At 35.7% G+C, this 14344-nt stretch overlaps 1 protein-coding gene and 1 non-coding gene across 2 annotated transcripts in view; both read right to left on the bottom strand.

Annotated features, from left to right (window-relative positions):
- The window catches only part of PRPF39 (pre-mRNA processing factor 39), a 32006-nt gene that overhangs the window by 802 nt on the left and 16860 nt on the right, over positions 1–14344 (bottom strand). The window contains exons 5-13 of the mRNA XM_025391904.1: positions 12018–12185; positions 7120–7285; positions 6232–6339; positions 4970–5134; positions 4530–4656; positions 3917–4185; positions 2240–2424; positions 538–612; positions 194–314 (exon numbers count right to left, since the gene is read on the bottom strand). Coding sequence (XP_025247689.1) covers positions 194–314; positions 538–612; positions 2240–2424; positions 3917–4185; positions 4530–4656; positions 4970–5134; positions 6232–6339; positions 7120–7285; positions 12018–12185 — 1384 coding nt within the window. The remainder of the gene's footprint in view (positions 1–193; positions 315–537; positions 613–2239; positions 2425–3916; positions 4186–4529; positions 4657–4969; positions 5135–6231; positions 6340–7119; positions 7286–12017; positions 12186–14344) is intronic.
- LOC112629614 lies at positions 3767–3852 on the bottom strand. The gene has a single exon (XR_003120701.1). It is a non-coding gene; the product is annotated as a small nucleolar RNA SNORD127 (small nucleolar RNA).

Below are 14344 nucleotides of genomic sequence, written 5' to 3'. Positions count from 1 at the left end.
CCGTATGTAAAAGTATAATTAAAGCAGGTATGTTTAAGAAAACAAGCAAGTGTTCACTGCTAAAAATTCTAGTACTTAACCACCAAAGAATGTATTATACAATTGGAACAAAAACATTTTTTCTAAAAAAGAAAGTATCCTATTTTATGCTAATAACATCTATGAACAAAGAATTATAATTATGCATACTCACTTGATACCATGCACTATAATTATATACAGCTTGGTTTGCCTGTAAATCACCATCAATCATCTGTGTAGATGATGAAGTTGTATCTTCTGTGTGTGCTTTCTTTTCCTCTGGTTCTTCTGATCTATTATAAAATGGCAAAATGGAAACTTTCAAAACTCCCACAGATAACAACTTTAATGAATAGATGAATGTTATCTATACATTTGTATTACTGAAGTTCTGAATCATTCATGACTTTCAAATCATGAAAATAAAGTATGTAAATTACAACAAAAGTAACATTTGTCTTTGAAGGCATTTCCATAATGAAGCACCCCTTCTTGACTTAGCAAAAAGTGACATACCCATTTTCTGCTTTCCTTTTTAAAGAATCCTGTTCTTTTAGGAGTGTCTGATGTTCATCATAAGCATTCAGAAGCCTGAAAGCAAAGAAAAACATATCATCTGGAATATATAAAAAACAAACTTTATTAAATATTTAAAGTTATTTTTACTTAAGAAACTGCCAAAGAAAATTTCTAAGCGACTCCTTTATTTTTAAAATTTCTACTACTAAAATCATAGTTCTGATAGACACTCCATTCCCTATACTTACAATGGACTAAATGACACTTGTGTTGAATCTCCAATTTGTCTGCCTATTTTTGCCAAATTAAAATAATGTCATTTAACATCACTGGTCAAAATTCCAATAGCTTAGTACTATCAACTGCCTACTCCATGTGCTATCAATTCAGTCTAGCTTTCAATGCACGACAGAGTCAAGATCACGCTTCCACTACTTCACAAAAACCTCCAATGAAGCAGATGTTACTTTTAGATGAGCTTCAACTTGCTTTCGCCACTGTGTCCTCTGCTCAGCTTATCATGACAAATCCATTCTGATCCACAGAGAGATCACAGCCCTCCTAGCAGTTACTTGCTACCTCATACACTTACTTCCTCTATTAATCATATCATTCAACTAGACTAGAAGCTAGAATTACGTATCTCATCTTTTGTGTACCTTCTTCAGTGTAAACATAAGACACTAAATACACAGCACCCAAGCAGTTAAGAGCAGAAACTGAAGTAGGTTCAGTCCAAGCTCCACAGTGTAATAATAGCTACATTACCTCAGAAAAAATGCCTAATCTTTGTTTATTCCTCTCCTCATCTATTAAGAGAACAGAACCCTATACCCTCATTCTACTGATATGAATTTTCTGCAAGATAGCTAATATAAAACATTTGGCATCATGCCAAGCATGCAAATCTATACATTAATACATTAAAATACACTAATATAAACATTAGCTGTTCTATTAGTTGCACTGAAATTTTACACAGCCATCAAAAATATATACACACATATACAAACACCCAGATACAACTAATTCTCAGTTTATCTACAGTGGTTTCAACAGAAATCTAAATGAGAATAATCAGAGAAGGCACATGCCTAACAGGAACTGGTATTTCCTTACTAGATCAGGTAAGACTGGAACTTCAGCAATGCTCTAGCCAATACTTGTACTCTTAGTAAATTAAATCTTAAACTTGTCCTTTTCCCAAATCCACTGGAGCATTCTCTTCAACCATCCTCAACTTTCGGCCTTTTAAAATGAAGATGAGGCCACTAGGCGTGTTCTGTGGGACCATATCCATCCTCTTCTCCAATCTTAGAAAACAGCACTCCTACTGGAGATTAATCCTATCCATCTTTATTGACCTATATATTAAATATTTGGGTTTCAGGGTTCAATCCTTATCCCCTTTCCCTTTCACAGGATTGCTCCTTCCCTGCCTTCTCTCATTCAGTCATGGTTTAAATTGTCACTCTAAAATTGGGAAAATAGTTTTGAAGGAAAGACTAACCGTATGTCTTCCTGTTAAATGCATATACATTTATAAAATTGAATTTACCCCCACATATATCTGAGGAAAAAGTAAACTAAGCGAACATTTTAAAATTTAACAATGTATTAATCTATACTAATCATCAAATCCCCATACAAAAACAATGCTCATTTATCATTCAAATAGGTAATATAATTAAGATCTTACTTATTAACATCGGAACCAAAATCTTCAAGAAATTCCACTTTTCTCTGAGAAAATGTAATTCTCATTTTAATAGGTAATGAACCATGTACAGCTTTGTCAAAACAATTTAGGATATTTTCTTCATTTTGTTTGAGGTCACCACTATATTCCATTTCAAGTAAATTGAGGTATAACTTTGTATTCTCCTGTGTAAAAAGCAGCATCATTAATATTTCTAATATATTTTTATTAGAGCACAGATATTTAAAATGCCTTAGTTTTTGTCTCAATTTGAAAAAAAAAATGAAAATTGTTTTGTATTAAAATACAACTCATGCTAAATGTTTTCGGCATATATCTAAAAGGGTGAAAAAATTCATTAACACACTGATGAATTTTTCAATCAATTGATCATTCTAGTATCTCCTAAACAATACAAATTGTTAAATGCCAATAAATTAAAACTATATCCTATCTTGTATTTAGTATGACTTGACTTACCATGACCATTAGAAAATAAAACATAAAAAAATTATCTCTATGCTTCAAATAATTTAAATCTTTACTACAACTATAGATAAACATCTTAACTGGGCCTGGTGGCTCATGCCTATAATCCCAGCACTTTAGGAGGCCAAGGCAGGAGGATCACTTGAGGTATGAAGTTTGAGACCAGCCTGGCCACCATGGTAAAACCCCATCTCTACTAGAAATACAAAAATTAGCTGGCATGGAGGCACACACCTTTAATCCCAGCTACTCGGAAGGCTGAGGCAGGAGAATGGCTTGAACCCAGGAGGCGGAGGCTGCAGTCAGCTGAGATCACGCTACTGCAATCCAGCCTCGGTGACAATGACTCTGTCTCAAAAAAAAAAAAAACCGCCAAGTGAGGTGGCTCACGCCTGTAATCCCAGCACTTTGGGAGGCCAAGGCAGGCAGATCACCTGAGGTCTGGAGTTCAAGATCAGCCTCACCAACATGGTGAAACCTCGTGTCTACTAAAAATACAAAAATTAGCTGGACACGGTGAGCGTGCCTGTAATCCCAGCTACTCGGGAGGCTGAGGCTGGAAAATTGCGTGAACCCGCGTGGCAGAGGTTGAAGTGAGCCAAGATGGCACCACTGCACTCCAGCTTAGGTGACAGAGCCAGACTGTCTCCAAAAAAAAAAAAAAGATAAACCTCTTAAACTGCAGCTAGAAGCAAACTGCTATAAATCTTTATCTTAAACAGACCTGGCAATAACTAAAATCCTAAAACCTGAGAAATTACCTATTCCTGTACACTGCCTTTTTCAAATGATACATAAAAAGTACTCTATGGAGAAACTAAATCATCTCACTGCCAAATGTGCTTACAACACAGGCAATGCCTATGCTTTTGTTTATAAAGTATTCTCCCAAGTCCTCTGTTCTACTTAATAATCAGTAAATTTGTTGATAATTTCTAAAGGGAAAATATAAAGTATCACAATGTCTACAATAATTTTAACCCAATAATCTTATGTCTCAAACTTTTAATTCAAAACAATTTGAAAAAATTTTTTAAATGGCAACATCAGTTTAGAGGGACTGTTGTCCTCATTTAGTAATAAAACATACTACATACAGACCAAATCTTTCATCACAGTTGCCACAGTGAAAATACACTGACCACTGGTGTTTTTATAGAAGATACTCTTAAAAATACAAATGCATACTTTGTCTCTTTCGATTGCTTCCAAAAGCACCTTTCTTGATTTTGGAAGGTTTTTCTGTATTTTGAAAAGATGCCGGGCTAGTTTGACAGCATAAAATGAAGATTCATTATTTGATTTGGCATTCTTAATGGCATCCTGAAGCAAATGTTCAGCTTCTTCCAGATTTCCATGCCGTCGTTCTAAACTTACTCTTCGTAAACGAACCATTGCCAACCCTAGAACACATTCTTCAAATGTTCTCAAGATATTCCTGGCTTCATTAATATTACCTAGAAACAGTAATTAAATGTTTATGCTTTGCTTTAAACAACTAAAATAATGTTTATAACCACATACTGGCAACAATCACCCAGGGGCTAAATCCAGCAACTAAAGGGAAACAGCCACACATATTTACATACTGCCTAGGGCTGTCTGGGGGCTACAATGGCTTGCAAAGCCTAAAAGTCAGAACACATGGCTCATAAAGCCTAAAATATTTACTATCTGGCCCTTTAGAGAAAAAGTTTGCCAAACTCTGCTTTACACCATCCCTTACTACTCAATTTGTTATCACTGTTTCCTGAAATAACTGAAAATCTCAAAAATATCAATTGAATTTCTCCACTCTTACCCTGCTGCTCCTCAAAAGCTGCCCAAAGCATATGCACCATGGGTTTCTTTGGGAGATGTATAGTACAAGCTCTGCTGAAGACATGCCTCACTCCTTCAATGCTATGGTTTTCCATGTACTTGGCATACTACATACAGAAAAGAGGAAATACTGAATAATTTACAGTTGAACAAGTCATTAAATTTGTGACAGAACGATAAAATTCTATTTTTAAACCCATTCAGCACCTTTATTGAACCACTAGACTAGTTTCTGTAAGGAAGGACGAAGAGAGGCAACGAGGTTGGCATATGCAGCAGTCAAATCTGGTTGCAAGCAGACCATCTCCTAATGCAACAGATATAGTTATATGAACAACATTCAACAGAAGTACAAAAAAGGTTAGTCACTAGATCAATGTTTATAATATATTCAAGTTTAAGAGCACATGATTTTCTTACCTTAATCCAAAACTCCTCATAGAGGGCACATGATATGACACATCTTTCAAAGAGAACCACAACTCGTTCATGAGTCCCATTTTCAATTTCAAATTCTAAGTATTCCTTCCAGTTTTTTAGTTGTGCCTTTTCCAAAGGTTTCACATGAAAGTAAGGTCTTTTAATCTGTAATGAAATTGTAACATGCCAATGAAAGTAAACCAAATCACCAAAATATGCACAAGCACAGTGTTAATACAAATTATTTTAAATATAATTGATAATTAAAATTTTTTAATCGTATTTCATAATTTAAAAAACTTTTAAAATTAAAAATCCCTTAAATTCCTTAAGCTTCACAAATGAAATAATACATTTTCCATTTCTTCTGCCATTTTGCCAATTACATGCTTTTAAATGTACAGAACATTTTATACTTTGTTGAAAATTTTAAAATTGAACAACCATAGTGACAGAAAGCAGATCAATGGCTGCCTAGGGCTAGGGGTAGAGAAGGGGAACTCTGGCTGGAAAGGGGCCAAGGGGACCTTTGCAGTGCTAAAAGAGTTCTGTCTGTATCTTGATTGCTGTGATGACTACAATGTACATACATACATCTGTGAAATGATTCCATATTCTAAGATTCCATTCATATGAAAGGCCATTATAGGGAAATCAACAGAAACAAAAAGCAGATAGTGGTACCTTAGCACTGGGGGTAGAGGGTTGCAGCTGAGGAGGTAGGGGTAGTGACAACTAAAAGTTAAGGTGTTATTTTTTGAGGTGGTGATTATGTTTAAAAATTGACTGTGGTGATGGTTGTACATATCTGTGAATATACTAAGAACTATTGAACTGTACACTTTAAATGGGTGAATTATATGGCATGTGAATTATCTCAGTGAAGCAGTCAGAAAAAAAAAAAAAACAAAGAATTAAAACTGTGGGAAATTACCTCATTTTACTATAAACCTAAAATGGGTGAATTATAATGTATGTAAAGTATAACCCCATGAAGTTGACTTTTAAAAATTGAACAATTAGAATAAAATTGTTCAGATTAAGCAGATATCTTGCAATTCAAGTAAATCTGAATTCAAACATTCTAAAACTGATTAGGGAAAATGGAAAAACTGATAATGATTATAATAAATGAGGCGAACATCTGAAGTTATGGCTTAAATATGCAAAAATAAAGTTACAACAGAGATAGTACTATCAAAATTGAAAGAAAAATAAATTATTCCTACTTCGTATTTTAAAGACTGTTAGAAAACACTTACACCTTCTTCAAATGTCCACCTTTTACTAACTTCATGCTCATTATAATTAAACATTTCTTGATGAATCTCAATGATTCTATGTCTCATGTTTTCTATTTCTGTAATTAACTTGGGAAGAAAAAGGGAAAAAATAAATCTCACAAACTATACTGAACATTTTCAGTATCACTGCTTACATTTCAGTATTATTCACAGATATTTTAGTCTTAGAATAGTGGTAGATTTTTAACTGTTGACAATTATGTGCAAAATCCAATTAACACATCACACAACTTATCACACAACTTTCTAATTAACCACTTTCATACATTTCTTTTTTTTTTTTTTTTTTTTTCTCTTACATTGGGATAGCAGATTCACAACCTAGGCAAAATATTCCTTCTAAGCTAAGTTTATCTTGGGGTGTCTCGTAGTAAAAGTACTCAATCCCCACTTGCCTTAAACAGAAATTAATTTCAAACAAGCTACAAGTCACTGGGTAAATGGCCGGCTATATAAGTGATCACTGTGCTACTCATGGAGTCAAGGGATAACAGGTCCAGTTTCTTCTGCACTGAAGACCTTTTTTTTTTCCCGAGATGGAGTCTTGCTCTATGGCCCAGGCTGGAGTGCAGTGGTGCCATCTCAGCTCACTGCAACCTCTACCTCTCAGGTTCAAGCAATCTTCCCACCTCAGCCTCCCAAGTAGATGGGACTACAGTCATGTGCTACCACACCTGGCTAATTTTTGTACGTTTAGTATAGCCGGGGGTTTCACCATGTTGCCTAGACTGGTCTCAAACTCTGGACCCCACATGATTCGCCTAACTTGGCCTCCCAAAGTGCTGGGATTACAGGCATAAGCCACCACACCTGGCCACTGACGAACTTTAGAATAAGACTGGTTACCTTTGCAGGATCAGTTATGTCTTCAATTCCCGATGGTAGATCATCACCAGGGGGACCATCATCACCACTATGTCCATTTACAGAAGCTAACTCCCTTCGCAACTGAATAAACTGTTCACCAGTTAAAAGATCTCTAGGCAAGTTATTCTGTACATGTTCTTTAAATCTAAAGGAAGACAATAAAAATATATATTCTATATTTGAATCATAATTTTAGATCTCATATTGAGATTCCTACTACATACTACTCTTTCAAAGGATTTGATTTAAAGAAAGAAACCAAAATATCATAACTTTTCTCCTTCTTTTCTATATTAAAACTCTACCATATATGATAAAACACTACCATATGATAAAACAGTCTATAGACATCTTCCACTTCTTCCTTCCTTTACAGTAGAATGGAGAAGGCATGGACGGGCATAAACTGAAACCTCAGTTCTGTCTGTTACTGGTTATCTGACTTAAGGGAAGTTTTTCCTTTCTCTAAATCTTAGTTTCCTCAACTGTAAAATAAGATGATTAATACCTATTATTTGTGTGTCATAGAATCTATTTTACTACGAAGACACAAAAGTCACAGTAAAATTAAATATTGTGATCCACATTTAAATTCTAAATGATCACTTGCAAATAATCAACAAATATAGCATTTCCTTCCCACCTCCCAAATACTCTTCAATCTACGTGAGTACGCAAAAATCCAATGAAACTTCCCAATTAAGGTTATCAATTACCTCATATATAAAATTAAATGGACACTTGTTTTGTAGTATGGTCCTCCAAGCCTCTGACTGCTGCTCTATGTCCTATTCCCCTTCCTACCTGCCCTAAATGCTACTATTCCCAAGAATTTCACTCTCCAGTTGGTTCTCATCTATTTTTATTAATACATAATTCTGGCCAATCTCACTGATACAGCTTGAAATAAGTATACCATGGTGACTCTCAAGACTATAACACAAGTCCAAACCTTTCTCCTAATCAGATTAGCATATCCAACTGCCAATACTCTGCACAAAGAAATATAGATTAGTTTTAAGCTAATCTATAAAAAGATTTTTGAAAAAAAAATCATTTCGCTATTTTATAAAAATATGCAATTTGTATACATACAAATTTTAATCAAAAACACCAAGTTGAGGAGCTAAAATATCTACACCATCACAATTTGAACATATCTTTGGAACCTCAAATATGAAATATCTTAAAGTAAGCATGGCATCTTCATCTGAAAATGAATACCCTCAGCATTTCTTTCTTTGTGTGTGTGTGTGTGAGATGGAGTCCCGCTCTGTTGCCCAGGCTGGAGTGCCATGGTGACATCTTGGCTCACTGCAAGCTCCACCTCCCAGGTTCAGGCAATTCTCCTGCCTCAGCCTCCCAAGCAGCTGGGATTACAGTTGCGCACCATCACGCCCAGCTAATTTTTTTTTTTTTTTTTTTTTTTTTGAGACGGAGTCTCGCTCTGTCGCCCAGGCTAGAGTGCAGTGGCCGGATCTCAGCTCACTGCAAGCTCCGCCTCCCGGGTTCACGCCATTCTCCTGCCTCAGCCTCCAGAGTAGCTGGGACTACAGGCGCCCGCCACCTCGCCCGGCTAGTTTTTTTTGTATTTTTTAGTAGAGACGGGGTTTCACTGTGTTAGCCAGGATGGTCTCGATCTCCTGACCTCGTGATCCACCCGTCTCGGCCTCCCAAAGTGCTGGGATTACAGGCTTGAGCCACCGCGCCCGGCCGACCAGCTAATTTTTGTATTTTTAGTAGAGGCAGGGTTTCACCTTGTTGGTCAGCCTGGTCTTGAACTACTGACCTCAGGTGATCATCTGCCTCAGCCTCCCAAGCACCTGCTCACGCCTGTAATCCCAGCACTTTGGGAGGCTGAGGTGGGCAGATCACCTGAGGTCTGGAGTTCAAGACCAGACTGGCAAACACGGTGAAACACGTCTGTACTAAAAATACAAAAATTAGCCAGGTGTCGCGGCGGGCACCTGTAATCCCAGCTACTCGGGAGGCTGAGGCAGGAGAATCACTTGAACCTGGGAGGTGGAGGCTACAGCGAGTGAAGAATGCACCACTGCAATCCAGCCTGGGCAACAGAGCGAGATTACATCTCAAAAAAAAAAAAAAAAAAAAAAAAGTATATAAATAACACTGGAATCTAATTTAAATTTTGCAAAGTCAATGGTTACAGAGGCTAACAGCCCACTTCAGTACCAGGAGGAAAAAAAATTAACATAGATTGCTTCATGTTAAAAAATTAAAAATGAGGAAATAACTCTCAAATATGTAGTATGAAAAAACAGATTTAATTACAGATGAATATTAAAACTCAAAACTGTCAACATATGAATTAAAAAACTTAAAATAAGGTAAAATTTTAAAATAACTACATACAGTACATCTAAAATGACTTGATTGCTACATCATGTAGCGACTTCTTTAAAACAGTGACAAAATGTGCATAATATTAAACAGTATTTTTTCAGCAGTTTTTTGTATTATAAAGCTAACATTTATTCAGTAAAGACTGGCTGAGTGTCTCATACATATTGAGGTCTATTCTTAGGTATTAGAGATACAAAGAATTATGCCTCAGAAACTGACAGGCATGTTGAGGATATAGGAGACATAAATTCAAAGCAGTGTTACTGGTGCTGATATAAATGTAAACAAATGTAGGTAAAGTGGTGGCACAAACGACAGACTAGATATCTCAATATAGGTGAACCAGAGAAAATTTCACAGAGAAGACACAAAACTGTGTGGGCTCAAGGAATATGAGTCCACTAGACAAGTGGAAAGAGGAAAAGGTATTACAGTCATAAAGATATAAAACAGCACTGCCCTTTTGGAAGTTATCAGACTTAGGTGTGTTTAGAGCTCAGGAACTACCAGGGATTGGACCTGGATATTAGACCAGATCACAAAGTCCTCACACTAAAGGTTTTAAATTAGATATTATCTCAGAGATAATGTGCAGGGTACATCCCATATACAAGCCTAATGCACAAGCACAATAAAGTATTTCCATTATTACTGTATAGCACTTAGAATACGTTTTTTAACACATGCCTCCTCCTCTATCCTTCTGACCAACTCACAGGCATGCTATCTTCTTCGGGCCTTCATTCCCACAACTTAGCCTATCAACAGGTACACAGCAAATGCTAAATAAATGACTTTAAGAAAGAAGCATGTGTTACCGGAAAAAAAAAAAAAAATTCAGTGGTTCTCAAAGTAATTCAAAGTCATGTGAATTAGTTAACTTATATAAACTGTAAGAACTGCATAAAGACTACTTGTGAGTTTGCTATAACTGATAAGGAAAGTGGTTCTAAATGCATTCAGTGAAAAATAGCAGATTATAGATCAGTATGTGTAATATAATCCCACTAATATCTATTATAAGTATATACGCATTTTTAAAAGCGTAGGGTAACTGATGACTTAAAGAAAAATAAATAAATAAAAGCCTGGTGGGATAATTATTTAGAAATAAAAAAGGACTTGTAGGATAACATATCAAAAACTTTAGGGCCATACTGTCTAGGTTCCAAGTAGCTTCCAATCACTTACAAACTCTGTGGCCTTAGATAAATATGCTCATCTCTCTGTGTCTCCCCTTTCATAAAATGGGAACAATAGTCCTTGCCTCACTGGGTTATTGGGAGGATTAAGTGAATCATAAAGCACTCAGCAGAATGTCTGGGATATAGAAAATGCTATGTGTGTTTCCTACACATACTTTTTTTCATCATCAGTAAAGTCTTGTAGTCATAGATTTTTCCTATACTTTAAATCACAGAAGAACTAGTCTATGAAAAGACACCCTCTTTGGCCCATCAGGTAATTTAAGTACGTTTGTACTTATGTGTTCGGTAACTATTTACCAAGCATTTCCATATGCCAATTCTTGCTTGTGTTAACGTCCTTCAGCAAGTGTCTTCCCTGGTCATTGTATCTTAGAAACCTGCCTACTTCCTCTATTTCATCGAAAGCAGAAAGTATATGCCTATCTATATGCTTCCTATTTCTAACCTGAGTCTGTATAACTTCTACCTCTAGCAAACTGTTCCTTAGTACTTTACAAATACTTCATAAAAGTCTTCTACTTTTGGTAGTAAAGAAAAATTTAGAAAATCACTCACTTAAAAAGTACCTAAGTTTATTCAAGACTGCTCATAAAAATTATAACAAAAAATAGAAAACATGTCAATTTTAAAAAAACAAAGACACAATCCTCATACTTGTTCAGAAAGACTTTCTGGATCCTTATTGATGTAATATTCTGAATAAAGCAGAAGACAAAACACAAAAATAATGACACACAGAATAAGTTGTTTTAACAGTAATCATTAAAAGGATACCAACCATAACAGAAAAATCATGGTAGAAAATTAAAATGGAATGATACCTGATTATTTGAAAATAGATACTACTTACTATACAAAATGCATCCTTCACTGTTTTGGATATAAGGTGTTATAGCAATCACAAGAATGTATATTTAGCAAATCATTAAGTTTAAAAAAAATAAGCATCTATCATGTGCCAGGCACTGTGTCAATTTAATGCCATAAATAAATAACTAAACTTACTATTTTCTCATTCCTTCACTACTCTGAACTACCTTAGACAAGACAGAATTCCTGTGTTTCTTTATCTATTAAAATGAATAAGGAGAAACTTCTAACTAAAAACAGTAAAATTTCTAAACATTTCATAAGGCATATGAAAAAATGTCAAAAGCAAGCATGTAGGTTGTGATTAGCAACAAAATTTATTCCTCTTTCCAAGTAATAAAAGCTTATATAACATTTCAAGAGAATTATAATACTTAATATTATCAACTATCTGAGTAATCAAAGATGTTTCAAAGATCAGAATTTCCCACCTACCTCTGAAAATGATGACTATACAGCTGTGTTGGAATACCAAGAATACGATCATATATAGCTGTAACTTCTCTCAGGTTTCCCTGCTCATTTTCCCAGTTTATATACATTTCCCACAGTCTGTCAGAACGGAAATCTGTTCCTGCAGCTAGAACAGCATGCTCAAAAGTTCTGAAAAATTAAATTACTCTTAAGTTATCTTTCCAAGACAAAATCACTTATAAAATATTTCTAAATTTAGAAAATAATGCTAACTTCAAAAATTATATTCAACTGTTTCCTATGCAAGTAGGGATTAAACAGTAGACAGAATAACAGAAAGCACACAAGAGTTGCTTAAAAAGAGTGAGAAAACAAAGGGAACAGTTAAATGTACTTTATGTAATTTTATCATATAGAAAATACAAAATGTACACATTGCAAATAGGTAAGAGTAGACATTTAAGTATTTGTTAAATCTGAAATGTCTGTTGTATAGATTCATTTATGACAGAAGACAAAATTAAAACAAGCAGGAAGTTAAAGAGAGGCAAATTTTATCTCAATTTAAGAATATTTTCACCAGGCGTGGTGTCTCGTGCCTGTAATAGCAGCACTTTGGGAGGCCAAGGCAGGAGGATCACCTGAGGTCAGGAGGTCAAGACCAGCCTGGCCAACATGGCGAAATCCCATCTCTTCAAAAATACAAAAATTAGCTAGATATGATGGCAGGTGCCTGTAATCCCAGCTATTTGGGAGGCTGAGGCAGGAGAATCGTTTGAACCCGGGAGGTGGAGGTTGCAGTGAGCCGAGATCGCGCCATTGTACTCCAGACTGCGCAACAGAGACCCCGTCTCAAAAAAAAAAAAAAAAAGAATATTTTCAAGCAAAAATAATTCTCCAACAAGGAATCTGGCTGCCTTGTAAGATAAGTATACAAAGGCCAGGCACAGTGGCTCACGCCTGTAATCCCAGCACTTTCGGAGGTCGAGCCAGATGGATCACAAGGTCAGGAGTTTCAGACCAGCCTGGCCGGCATGGTGAAACCCCTTGTCTACTAAAATACAAAAAATTAGCCAGGCATGGTGGCACATGCCTGTAGTCCCAGCTACTTGGGAGGCTGAGGCAGGAGAATTGCTTGAAGCCGGCAGGCAGAGGTTGCAGTGAGCCGAGATTGCGCCACTGCACTCCTCCAGACTGGGTGACAGAGCACGACACTGTTTCAAAAAAAAAGTATACATATACTTTAAACCTCTCAAAAGCCTGTCTCAATTCTAAAATTCTATCATTAAAATTTATCACAGGCTGGGCACAATGGCTCACGCCTATAATCCCAACAAATGAGGCCAGGAGTTTGAGACCAGCCTTACCAACACAGCAAAACCCCATCTCTGCTAAAAATACAAAAATTAGCTGCGTGTTGTGGTACACATCTGTAACCCGAGCTACTCAGGAGTCTGAGGCATGAGAATCACTTGAACCTGGGAGGCGGAGGTAACAGTGAGCTGAAATTGCACCACTCACCACTGCACTCTGGCCTGGATGACAGAGCAAGACTGTCTCCAAGGGGGGAAAAAAGTTTGTTACAAAGTATTTTAAAATACCTAGTCATGTCAAGAGATTTCTGCAAGCAATTTTAATCACTAGATTTAATACTCCAATGAGATAAAGCTTTTAGATACATACTTTTAAGTATCTTAAAATCAAGAGAAATTTTTTAAAAGTATAAAACTACACTCCTTAAGTTAACCCACAATTTTAACACAATTTCAATAAAGCACTAAAAAATGTTGAGTGGAACAAGAAAAAATCAAATTCCACTATTCATCTAGTATACAAAAATGCAAAATGACTTTGTAAAAAGATAATGCAGCAGGCATTTTCCTGAAAGATAATATAAGAAACTAGGAAGCTACAGTAATTACAAGTTTGGCACTGGCCAGGTAACAGAAAAATGGATGAACAGTACAGAGCCAAGAAAACAAAAAGAGATCAATGTATGTGAATATTTGGTGTATGATATATAATAGGAAAATATAAAATATAAAATAAAAATGTCTATCTCATGACAGATAGAAATTAAAGTCAGATAAACGAATAAGTGAAAAACTACAGAAAAGTTAGAACAAAATACAAGATTTATATGTTTTTGGCAAAATAGGCACAAAACTCAGAAACCAGTAAGAATTAAAACAGAAGCACATTAAGGAAAAATAAAACTCCATATGATAAAAGACACCATAAAAAAAGTTAAAGACATACCAACATTGGAGGAAATGTTTAATATAAACAATTGAAGAGCATGTGTGTATGTGTGTCTGTGCATGCATGCATGTGCACTTGTGGTGTAA

The sequence above is a fragment of the Theropithecus gelada genome, chromosome 7b, assembly GCF_003255815.1.
Source record: "Theropithecus gelada isolate Dixy chromosome 7b, Tgel_1.0, whole genome shotgun sequence".
Lineage (NCBI taxonomy): Eukaryota > Metazoa > Chordata > Mammalia > Primates > Cercopithecidae > Theropithecus > Theropithecus gelada.
The sequence above is the reverse complement of the archived record's forward strand: the minus strand, read 5'-3'. Positions and strand labels throughout refer to the sequence as shown.